The sequence below is a fragment of the Balaenoptera ricei genome, chromosome 1, assembly GCF_028023285.1.
Source record: "Balaenoptera ricei isolate mBalRic1 chromosome 1, mBalRic1.hap2, whole genome shotgun sequence".
NCBI classification, from domain to species: domain Eukaryota; kingdom Metazoa; phylum Chordata; class Mammalia; order Artiodactyla; family Balaenopteridae; genus Balaenoptera; species Balaenoptera ricei.
The window spans coordinates 118,736,349-118,748,625 of NC_082639.1; the positions used below are offsets into that span (position 1 = coordinate 118,736,349).

The 12,277-nt window shown below is 40.7% G+C and overlaps 1 protein-coding gene across 1 annotated transcript in view; it reads left to right on the forward strand.

Annotated features, from left to right (window-relative positions):
- ATF6 (activating transcription factor 6) overlaps window positions 1-11,266 on the forward strand; it is a 225,394-nt gene extending 214,128 nt beyond the window's left edge. Inside the window, exon 16 of the mRNA XM_059935010.1 lies at window positions 5,955-11,266. Within this exon, the coding sequence (XP_059790993.1) occupies window positions 5,955-6,163 (209 nt within the window). The 3' untranslated portion in view covers window positions 6,164-11,266. The remainder of the gene's footprint in view (window positions 1-5,954) is intronic.
- Window positions 11,267-12,277: the final 1,011 nt, after the last annotated feature.

Genomic DNA, 12,277 nt, shown 5'->3' on the forward strand with positions numbered 1-12,277 from the left:
AGATGGCCAACAGACATATGAAAAGATGCCCAACATCACTCATTATTAGAGAAATGCAAATCAAAACACAATGAGGTATCACCTCACACCCATCAGAATGGCTATCATCAAAAAGACCACAAATAAATGTTGGAGAGGATGTGGAGAAAAGGGAACGCTTGTACACTGTTGGTGGAAATGTAATTGGTGCAGCCACTATGGAAAACAGTATGGAGGTTCCTCAAGAAAATAAAAATAAAACTACCAAAAAAAAAAAAAAAAAAAAAAACTACCATATGATCCAGCAATTCCCCTCCTGGGTATATATCTGAAAAAAACGAAAACACTAATTCAAAAAGACACATGCACCTCAATGTTCATGACAGCGTTGTTTACAATAGCCAAGATATGGAAGTAACTTAAGCGTCTATCAGCATATGAATGGATAAAGAAGATGTGGTATATATCTGCAATGGAATACTACTCAACCATAAAAAAGAAGGAAATTCTGCCATTTGCAACAACATGGATGGACCTGGAGAGTATTATGCTTAGTGAAGTAAGTCAGACAGAGAAAGACAAATACTGTATGTTATCACTTATATGTGGAATCTAAAAAATAAAATGACTGAATATAACAAAACAGAAACTGATTCACAGATACAGAGAACCAACTAGTGGTTACCAGTGGGGAGAGGGAAGGGGGAGAGGCAAGATAAGGGTAGGGAATAAAGAAGTAGAAACTACTATGTATAAAGTAAATAAACTACAGGCATATATTATACAGCACAGGGAATATAGCCAATATTTTATAATAATTTTAAATGGAGTCAAATATATAAAAATACTGAATCAGTATGTTGTACAACTGAAACTTATGTAATGTAGTAAATCAACTATACTTCAATAAAAAAATATACACATGTAGTTTTAAAATATTTAACAAATTCTGATTTGTCTTGCAGTTAAACAAATAATATCCCTCCCACCATCCCTCCCTGCCTTTGGACACTCACAGCCTGAAATCTCTCCACTGTCCCGGAAACAGCAAAGGGCAGACATGGTGGTTGCTAGGAGCTCTTTGCTCCTGCAAGTGTTCTCCCTTATGTCTCCAGAAAGATTGTTCAAGTCGGAAGCATATTTTGTGTTTCCATCTGCAATACGACTGGTACTTAACTCACTCAGTCTTCTTCCCCACTGATGAGGGAGAGGCTCTATCTAGTTCTACCACTGATCCCCCACCCGGTACCTTCAGAAATGCCCGACGTTTCTTAAAGGAGACAAACCTTTTTCTATAAGTATTTTAACATATTCAGTGACATGGAACATTTATATATTGGTTATAAAGAAAAAGATCAATACTGGAGTTTTCATGGAAGGTTTCTTAGAAGTGGGATTTGAAATGGGCCTTAAAGGGTTAATAGAAATTGACTGGATGGAGAATTTGGGTAGAGAAGAACAGAAAGAGCTTTTTTATTTTTTTTTCCAAGCAGAGGATAAAGTACTAGCAGAGATACAATGCATGGTGCTCTGGGATGGTCAAAACCAGGACTCCGGTTAAAAATTGGAGATAAGATTGGTTAGACATAGTGAAGTCAGCTTTGGAAGTTTTTGAAAGCCACCGAAAAAATGTGATGTTTTACCCCTTATTGTTCATTGTATTCCCGCCTTCCTTTCCCTTTGTCTCCTTTGTCGCCTCTTTCTTACCCTTTTGGATTTCTTTCCTGATTTTTCCACTTGTTTGTTTTGGGTGCAGGTATCTCTTGTGATCAGTGGAAGGGGGGATTTTTATTTACCTTCCATGTTCCCCCATGTACACACACATACCCCACACCCTATAGGATTCAGGCACAGGTACTGACAGCCTGTCACTGCCTGTCACCAGCCTAGCTTACACAGAGCAAACTGCCTCTTGTTAGGATTGGTGTCTGATTCTGAACAGAAATCTTGTGTTATCATACACAGTCTTTGCAAAGCACTGGTGAAGTCTTGTCATTTTTTAAAATTGAACTTTCTGTGAAATGTGGGGGTATTTAAATTCTGTTTATGGTTAAGGTCCTGGTGTACGTGTTAGTCATCTCCCAGCTAACAGCCTCTTGGCAGGCCATTCTTCATTCAGTTATTGTGTGTTTACAGGCTGTTCAGAATTCCACATTGCCTAGAGTTTTTCCACCTCCAGTGTCCAGGCACTTTTTTTCTTGCTTTCCCAACTCTTCTGGGCATTCAGACTCACTTTTTAGCACTCATGTTTGAAGCCAGTCATCTCTTTTCCATTTTATTTGCCTGATTAATTTTGAATTTGAAGTATTCATATTTTACATCTTTTTCCTGACTCAGGTCAGTGTTTCTTCTCATTCTGTTTACTTCATAAGTCCCAGAACATAAGATTATTTATATCGCTTGTGCAGCACCCAAATGTTTGCTAATAGAAGAGGGAAAGTGAACCTTTAACATCTGGGCTCCATACTGTAACTTTTGGTTCTGTTTTTCCCAAATAGTCACTGTCTTCTTCATTAAGTACACAAAAATCCTTCAGCAGTCTTTTCACATAACTCAGCTCTAACAACTCCCTAGTTGTTTACTTTGTTCCCTCTTGTCGGCAAGCCCATGAGCTGTGATGTTTTCTCTTATTACTGGGGCACTGCCCATTCATAATGGAGGCCTGGCCCTTAATGAAAGTGTGCTGTCCGTCCTCAGCCTCTCGCATCCTGCCTGGGTTTTCCTTCAGAGGCTGTTCCTCTCCTCCCTGCCTGAGCCACCAGAGTTTTCAGGTTCTCATCTCTCCAGTTAGAACCTCCTCTGGTTTATTTTATTCACACCGAGGCACAAATTATAGGCAACAGTTGAAAATGTCCTTTCCAAGGGTGGTCAGTTATTAACTGTGCTCAAAGTCTGAAAGTAAAGGATAACGGGAGCTTCGTCTGCCACTTGTGGGAGGGGTTTCGGAGCCTCTCTGCTGCTCCTGGAAGCAGATCATGTGAACAGATGCCCGACAGCGCAGGGGAGGGCCCTGTGAAGCCCATGAGTGATCATAAGCTGTTTCCCATTCTGTCCTCCTTTAATTAAAATAATTAGAGCCTCATCCGTAATAGAGACCACCTCACTCACTATCCAAGGGGGTCAATACTGAAACACCCAAAGGACTTCTATAAGGTCCCACAGAGTAGACTGAAGAAAAGAAATTGCTGTAGCCCCTTTAACTATTTTCTAGAGGTGTTGGGTAACTTGGGATTCCTCATGGCGTGTCACTTTAAACCTAAATTTTCCAGCTTGTCATTCAGAAGGGGCTTCCTAAATTCGGTTTAAGGCATTCATATCCTATCTGGTAGAATCTTCTTCCAGTAATGCTGACAGTTTCCTTGGCCTAGAAGTTCAGAAAGGAGTGAAGAACAGAATCCATTTTAAAGCCACCCAAACCATACCTAGCATGAGCCTTCGGTTGGGCTTAGGATAACAGTACCATTTCAGCCATGACTAGGGACTCCCAGGTTTTGGAATCAGGTCGCAGCTTTAGTTTTCCCCCAAGCATCTGAGCACATATCACCAGGTTTTTCATCTCTTCCCAACATTTAAGATATTAAAGAACTCCAGTTATCTGTTTAAACCATAGCAGGCACATGGGCCCTAATAACTTCTGCAGGTGGTATGGGCTATATGACAGAACATAGTCTTGATCTTAAACTGTCATCTGGATTCCGAGTTAATCTAGGAAAGTAGTAAAAATTAGTAATGTATATTACATGTCTTTTATACATGTGTTTTTCATTATTTAGTCATCTGTGTCTCAGTGTGTCCGTGTGTGTGTGTATATGCACACAGTCTTTCAGTTTTTCTAAAACAGAGAGGGACCGTGGTTCCAAAAGGAAATGACTAGTGTGGCACCTTGAAATCTGAACCCTGTCACATGTTCTGAATGTAATGACTCCAAATACATTAACAGGTTGTCTTTCTTCCATTGCCTACTTTTTGGAAAAGAAAACACTTTGATAGGAAACGTTGGTTAACTTACAGCCAATCAGATGTAATTCTCTAAAGATAAGTAAATGATTTGATAGCCATTACAAAGTGGCAGGAGTTGTAATATTGGAGTTAAGTGTCCATAGCAATGGTCTTAAAGAATAGGTAGGGTTAGTTAATACACAGCAGCAACCAACTGCTCTTTGTTGCTGGTAAGGCTGGGAAAGAAGGAAATTAGCTTCAACTGTAATTGAAGAGATTTATAAGACTTGTAATGGGAAATTCGCCATCAATGGAGACTATTTTAGAGATTGACACAGGCAATCAACCAATAGAAGTGGAATAATGATGTCTTCCATTGGCTTTAAAATGGGATATATGATCTGCTCAAGGCACTTAAAGTTGATAGATTATTAGATTTAATAGTTTTTAACATTTAGGGGGTCATAGACCTCATTAAGAATCTGATGTACCCCCTCTCCAGAAAAATGCACATACAAATAAAACTTTGCATGCAATTTCAGGGAACTTATGGACTCCCTGAAGTCTGTGCATTAGACCCTAATTTAAGACACCCCGGATTAGATGATCTCCTTAACTCATTTCCTGCCTCGTTAAGTTACAAGCTCCATAGTTCAGTTTTCCCAAACATAATGGAATCTGAGGATCAAATGTCAAACTTTGGATTTTCTTCCTCTGGATTTGTAATACTTGGCACGCATGGTGTAGTAGTAAAAAAAAAGAAAAGATAATGGAATAGAAAGAATTCTACTTTTAAATTCAATTCTTTGCCCTAGAGAAGCCAAATGTTTAATTTTGAAATGACTGTTTGGCTGTATATCATCTTCATGAAAAGGCAGTACAGGACTAGGCCTTCGCCAGCATTCTTCCTGGTCCCACACCCAGCTCTGGATTCATGGTTGAAAATGCAAACTGAGGTGCCACGTTGACTCCCCGCATTCTTCCAAGTTTACACATCTTCTAACTGCATTGCTATGAATGTCCAGCTGGTCTTGAAAGATGTTATCTATTTATAATTCTTCCATCAGTTTTATGCCCAAGTTTCATTGACTACAAGTTGGAAAATGACCACCTAGAATTACAAATCGGGGAATAATTTGGCCTTCTCCCGAAAATAAAGAGCTTTTGTCCTCATAGGAAGAATGGAGTGTAGTACGTCTGTGTATATTAAACTCAGGATAGTAAGTTACCCCATATGTGTTAAGCATGGCTCTATATGGTTTTTCCCGTTCCCTTATGCCAATAGCCTCTAGTTTACCTGGAAGTCCTTATAGCATTCCTTTTAATCCCAAATTGGAAATGTATTGCTCTCTTTGTACCTGGAATCCAGAACTCTGAAATTAAGGACTGCCTTAATACGGACCAGAAGTGACGGTGGCCTCTGGGAAAGAGCATGATTGTCAGATGTCTACAACTTGTTGTCAGTCTTCACTGTATTTTATGTTCCTAAGCACAAATCTTTAAATTCATAGTTGGGAATGTCTTAATGAAATTAGAAATATTACTGATGAACAGGAGCCAAGCAGTCTTGGCCAAGGTCTCCTTACCTTCGCATGATATGGCGGTCCTTTCGACAATTATCCCTTCCCATTGTTGAAAGGGAAGGGGAGAACTTAAGTATTCTTCCCTCTCCACCCTCCCCTCCCCCAACTAAAATCTCCTGCTGTTCCAGTTGCTCCAGCCATGGTGATACACCACATGGAAAGCATACAAGACATATAATATCTGTGGACAGACAGTGTGTGGTATTAACTCTGACAGTGGCTCCAGTCTTTATTGAGCCAGTACAGGTTGTTTGGGAACTAGAGTTGAGGAGAGGGCAGGCCATCCTGGCCCTGTAGCTCTGCTTGGTGACTGATGAAGTCTCTCTGTACCCTTGAAAGCGTGTTGACAGTTCACACCCTTGAAGCGCGTTGATGTCTTTCTGGGATTGAAGCTTATAGCAGAATTGCACATTCTGTTGAATAGTTATTCCTTGTGTTTATTTCTCTCTGCAGAGAATGTGATCAATGGGCAGGATTACGAAGTGATGATGCAGATTGACTGTCAGGTGATGGACACCAGGATCCTCCACATCAAAAGCTCGTCAGTTCCTCCTTACCTCCGAGATCAGCAGAGGAATCAAACCAACACCTTCTTTGGTTCCCCTCCAGCAGCCACAGAGGCAGCCCACGTTGTCAGCACCATCCCTGAGTCACTACAGTAGCACCCAGGGGCTACAATGGAAAACTAAGGGTGGGACCCTGCCGGACCGGTGAGTGGATGAGAGAAATGCTTCTTTCTGCCTTGGTGGCAAGCAGAGAACTGCCTCATAATAGAATTCAAGAGATAGAAGAGAAGAAAAGAAGCTGCTCTGTTTTTCACCATCTGCCCATCTACCTGGAAAGCACTGGAACGCAGACACAAGGGGAGCAGCATATCTCCACAGGCACGTGTAGCCCTGCATCCTCCACTGTTGTCTGGTTTAGATATTTTTTTCTGTACCTTTCTGAATTGCTTTTCCCTCTGTATTCGTTTTGTGTTTAAATAGTCATATCCTTTCAAATAAGATCCACTTCCCCTCTCTGCCATTTCACTTATTGGTATGGTAAAGAGACTTTTATTTAACAGCACCCAGATGTTTCCACTCATTAGATCTTTCATCAACTTAATGAAAACCAATTGTGGATGTGTGCTTATTGGAAAGCAAATGTCAAAACCAGAAGAGCCAAAAGCATCCCCAAAAGAGTCAGAACAATTTGGAGTTTCAGGTAAAGGGGAAAATCCCCCGGTGGTAAAGTTTATCTTGCGATTTGCGGTTCACACCTGAGACTACATGTGAACAACTGTATTGGGGTCGGAGGTGGGTAGCAAATTGGCGAGAATGAAATGCAAGAGAAGGCGGGCTGTGAAAGAGGAGATAGCTTCATTAATACATATGTTTAAAACACTGAAAGTTTGATGTGATTGCAGTTTAAGATTAAAGCCACAGCTACCGTTTATTCTGAGGGCCATGGGCCACTGAGTGTTAGCACACATATTTACGTCTTCTCTTTAGTAATCTGGTTCAGATCCTCAAGGACCACAGGACAAATCCTTCATTTTTATTGTGAATCTCCACACACTACACACCTTCTATTGATATGATACCCAGTTCAGCTAAGGAGCATGTAGGTGACTTTACATTTAAACAAACAAGAGCTTTTTCTCTTGAGAATTGGTAAGTATTTACTCCTTTAAGACTATGCAGACAGGCAAGTTAGATTCCTGCTGGTCGAGTGCATCCCATAGTACTGCAATCATTTTCAATTCTCCAGTGAAAAGGCAGTGAAGGAATTAACTCTTTTGTCCTCCCATTATTAAAAACAAAAACAAAACAGAAAAATAACTTACTTTGTTCACTTGTACTTTGACTGTCTTCTCTGTGATTTCTACCTTCAGCTTCTAAAAGTGAGTCTTCTACCCTCTCCTCCTACGAAACTTTTGAATTTCTCCATAGAATTCATTCTGCAAACACTGCCTCCTGTCCTAATTGACTTGCTCTTGTCAGATTTCTTCCCTTCCATTTCCACACTGTATCAATCTCTTCCTCCTTGCAAGAAAAGGAAAGAGACATTATATCAACTCCTCAAGGACTACCTTTAGTGAGTTAGTTTTCTGCCTGTGAAATTAGGCGTGGCTCCTAAATAATTTTGAAGACTCACCAGCACTTCTGTCTGGACAGTGGTGCCTCTCTGCTCAAGCCAATGAGACGCTTTCAGAGGAAATCAGTTTCACTCTTGTGAGGGGAAGAAGGGGACTCTTGCTCTGTTCCCTGGGAATCTGGAGTTTGAAAAGTATCCATTAGCCATGTACAAACTATCTTAAGTCAGGGCAGCACTCCTCTCTGATTGGGCTGCCCCAGGCAGTTTTCAGACAAGAACCATTTTCCCTGGGGACCACTCTTCCTTCTAAGGGGCGCCAAGGAATAGAAGGCAAGTGCCCAGAAGACCTTTAGGTTGCAGGACAGTCTTCTCATGGAATGTCTTCTCCTGGCCCTGCTCCTTCCCATTCTGTCCTGTGAATTAGCCAAACAAGAGGCTGCTAGTAGGCAGTGGCAACACGGTCATTCCCAAGCTGCCAATCTTCTCCTGCAACCGTCATAGTTATCACGGTGGATGCAAATACAGTGTGTGTGGAGTGACTGTAGATGGTGCTTCCTTCCTCTCCTTTGCACTGAATCACACAAAAACAAACCATCACGTGGATTTCTTGTTTGGGGCACTTGCTTTTACTTTATCCCTCTATTCCCAGCTTTTCCTGTGTGCATTTTACCAACTGGTCAGACTGAAGACTTAAGTATGTTATGTCACGTTAATGCCTCTCTTTCAGGTGAAAGTGTGGGTTAAGGGTACCTGTGAAGTGACCATGAAAAGCAGTCTGGAAGCCTTGCCTCCTTCTCTTTTCACTCACTGACCCTTCCACCCCTTGTCATGACCCGTTCTTGAACTGATCTTTTTGAGATGAGGGAACAGGATTCTCCTCAGGGTAAAGTTTCAGGAAATGAGTGAAAGGCAGCTGACAAGTAGTCTACTTTTTAAACTGCTGTCAAGGCTACTGTTAATCTCTGGGCACAAGGGTAGTTTTTATTGTCATGTCTGTACATTAGCTCGAGGTCCTTTAGGAAACGGAAAGTTGCTCTGCCTGATGAATAAATTAAGCTGGTCTTTTGGCTTAATTGTTTTGGTGAGATGGCCTTTTGGGGATTGCAGCCAGGAATTATGGGGGACGTGTGTGTGTGTGTGTGTGTGTGTGTGTGGGTGTGTGTGTGTGGTGTGTGTGTGTGTATATAATTTTTTAATTTATTGAGTTTTTAAGTGGCATTTTGCAAGCTTGTGAGAATGTTTGTTAGATAAGCTCATGGAGGAGGCAAGTCCGCCTGTTATTAGGTGACTCTGTGCCCTTTGGGCCACCAGTACTGCTGTCTTGGGAGGTGATGGCAGAGACTGCTGGGAATGGTTTTTCCACCTGGTTGCAAGTTCCAAGTTTTTAAGGCTTAATGGAAGTGGATGTTCCCTCATGCTGTCTACTGAGTCAGACGTCAGGAGCTTCTTCCCTGTGGGGTTAACTCACTCAGCAGAACAGGGACACAGCTCCATTAGGGCAGCAGTGTAAAATGCCTCTTTCCACAGTTAGGGTTTGTGAAAGGATCATCTTGAAACAAATGTATTGCTTGCCATTCTTGCAGTTTAGGTTATTGGGTGGGGTTTGTCTTTCTTTTCACAAGTGAAAAATCCCCTGTGATTATAAAAGCTCAGAGCATCTTCTAATTTTTTTTTTTTTTTAAATGACTACAGTCCCAGAACAAAGCTGGCATTTCTTTGCCTTTTCTTGTTAGCAGGAAGCAGACATGGCGGTATTTGAAAGCAGCAGTGTTATATGAGTCATTCTTGAGTGTTCTGAATAAACACTACTTAGAAACAGACAAGAAACTTGGGATTCAAACTGATTTTTCTAGCATTTTAAAAGAGACACTGTCCTGATCAAACTTTCCTGGCTTGACTCTTCCTCCTGGGAATGAACCCCCAGTAGTCACAGCAGTGACACTCTGATAAGGTGCTGCTGCTGTGGCATTTGGAGTGATTAAAACTGGAGAACTCTCAAGCTCCTTGCAATTTTTGTACTATTTTCTGATTCTTGCCATTTCACTGAGCTCAGGTTGTGCAACTTGACAGAATATCAGAAAAACTTGTAATTGTACTAGACTTTCTAACAAACAAACACTTTGAAAAGTTTCAAAGCAGCTTCCACTTTCAACTATCTATTAGAAGTAACCACTTTTACTGACGAGCCAGAGTAAGAAAGAGCCCATGCCCCCTTCAGTCTGACCACATGGAAATTTTCCACCATGAAAGCCCTCTTTCCACTGCATAGTGCTGGGCCAACTCAGCTTCCTGCTGCAGAGTCATAGGCCTGAACTTCAAATGAGACCTTGCATACTATTGGCTGTTTTCGTACGAATTAACCTCTCAAATAAGATTGCTTAATGACCAAATTGATAGACATTTATTACCCCCTATGGATCCCTCATTCTTTGCGAAAATGTGATTTCTGTCAGTCCTGAGTCATTTTAATTTACAGAAATTAGGATCTTTGCTGCTAATAGGAATACTAATTATAACTTTTACCTTAAAAACAAGAATAAAGCTTAAAGAAAGAAAATGAAATGTAAGACATTTTTATTCTTACCCCTGACAATATTTGGGATGGAGCATTTCCTGTTTCCCTAGGGGTTGTGGTTGATTTGTAATTTTCTAGGAAACAGAATATTGGACTACCCCCAAAAATGTTGCTGGAGTCCAGATGGAACTATGCACATTAAAAAAAAAAAAAAAAAAAGTTTTCTCTTACCTGAAAAAAGAAATCAGAATGTATCCTGTTAACTTATATTTTTAAAGACTAAGCTTAAAACAAAGTTTATTTTGGATAAGACTAGCACTTTTAGCAGTTTATTCTAATATCTGTGTGTTAATATCTATGTTGATATCTGTCAGAATTTATAAAAAGAAGGATGACAAAGGTATCTTGATCAGGAAACTTGATCCTACGTACGAATCATGTCATGGCTAGTCACTGTGAAATAGTGGACACCATATTCAGCATATTAGTTTGCTGCCTTAGAGACTTTTAGCACATTAAAAGCCTTTAAATTATATTAAGTTGGGGAACCAAGGAGTAAATAAATCATAGTTTATCATTTGCCAAGGTCAACAAACAGCACACTGTCTTGCTGCTTGCCCCCAGTGGTGTCAGTGACCATTAGTTAATAAGCAAACCAGGAAGTTTGGCATATCCCCCAATAGGACCATCCCAGATAGAGATTAGCAGGTTGACTCTCACAGTAAATGTATATTGGACCATTTTAACTCACACTCAGCCCTAATTTCTAGGTCAGTCATTTTCATAAAAGATGGTGGGAAAAGAAATAGAACTTTAGATGGAAACTGCTGTGTACTACTGGCCTTAGAGATACTAGTTTCTTGTTGTCATGTTGCCAATATGGTTAGGCTAAGACCAACAGTGCTTCTCCCCTGGAGCCGTTAGAACCTGAGGAGAGAGTGTTAGAGATGCCATTTCACCAGGGTTTTCTTTCTGAGGGTTGTATCCCTGCTCAGTTAAGAATGGGTTAAAGATGCAGAGGAAAGATGTACCATTCTCTCCCTTAATATTTATGCTGGTTTACAACACATAAAGAAACAATGACAACAGACTATGTCATGCTTTTAAGCAAGTCTTTATAATGCAATACTTGTTCCTTGTCTAAAGTTCAAATAAAGAATTTTTAAACTTGCCTTGTTTTGTTTTGTATGTAAAAAGAGAAAAAAAGACCCAAAATGAATCTTCAGTGTTAAGTGATTAGTAATGAGAAGGGAAGCCTAAAATGGTTTTGTGGGCTGTTACTGTTTAGATGAAACAATTGAGCTCTTTTCCACTCTTTTTCCCAACCTGGTTAAGTAAAAGTTTCCTTTATTGTGTCCAAATATTTGAACTACAGTCTTCTTACTAAGGGAAAAAAAAATTGTCTAAAAACTTCTTATACTTTGTCCTTCTACATCAGGAAACCGAGTTAATCACACCAAAACCTCTTCTCAGCTTAGAATGACATGTCTCCAAGCATGAAGCTAGTCACTGAAGACTGACAGCAAAGAATCCTTCTGGGAATAATCATCAGTGCAGGCATTTACTGAGTACCCGGTGTATGCCTCAGGCACTAAGAAGTTCACTAGCTCTTTTATTTCAATCCTCCCTACAACTCATTTCCTACAATGGTCACATAACTTGTAAATAATAGACCCAGTATTTGGACCCAGGCACTTTAGCTTCAGCACATGGACTCCTAACCTCGCGAGACATAGATCGGGCATAGATTCCTGCCCTAAAAGAGCTCACAGTGGCCTGTGGGGTCAAATACGCAAATATACAAAATTACAGTAACGTCAGGGTTCTCTTTCTTTGAGGCAAAACTACATTTGTTTCCTAAGATACCTTATTAGGCTTCTTTAGAAAGTAAGACCCCAAATCCCTTCTTCTGCAGAGAAAGTCAGTACACAATGGAGGGTAGGGGGCTGGGCAGCAGAAAAGGAAAAGTGGACCCGAGCTACAGGGCTTGGTCTCTGGATGCTGGAGCCTCTCAGGGACTCGTGAGAAGACTCCCTGGTGGCAGGAGGGCAAAAAAAGCCTTCAAACTGTGGTGCTAAAATGTAAATCCTCTTCATTGTCTCAAGTAGTCAGTAAAAGCCTGTTGCACACACAGCTTTGAATCAGTGTTGTTTTGGGGCGTGAAAGAATGGGAGTAGGATTC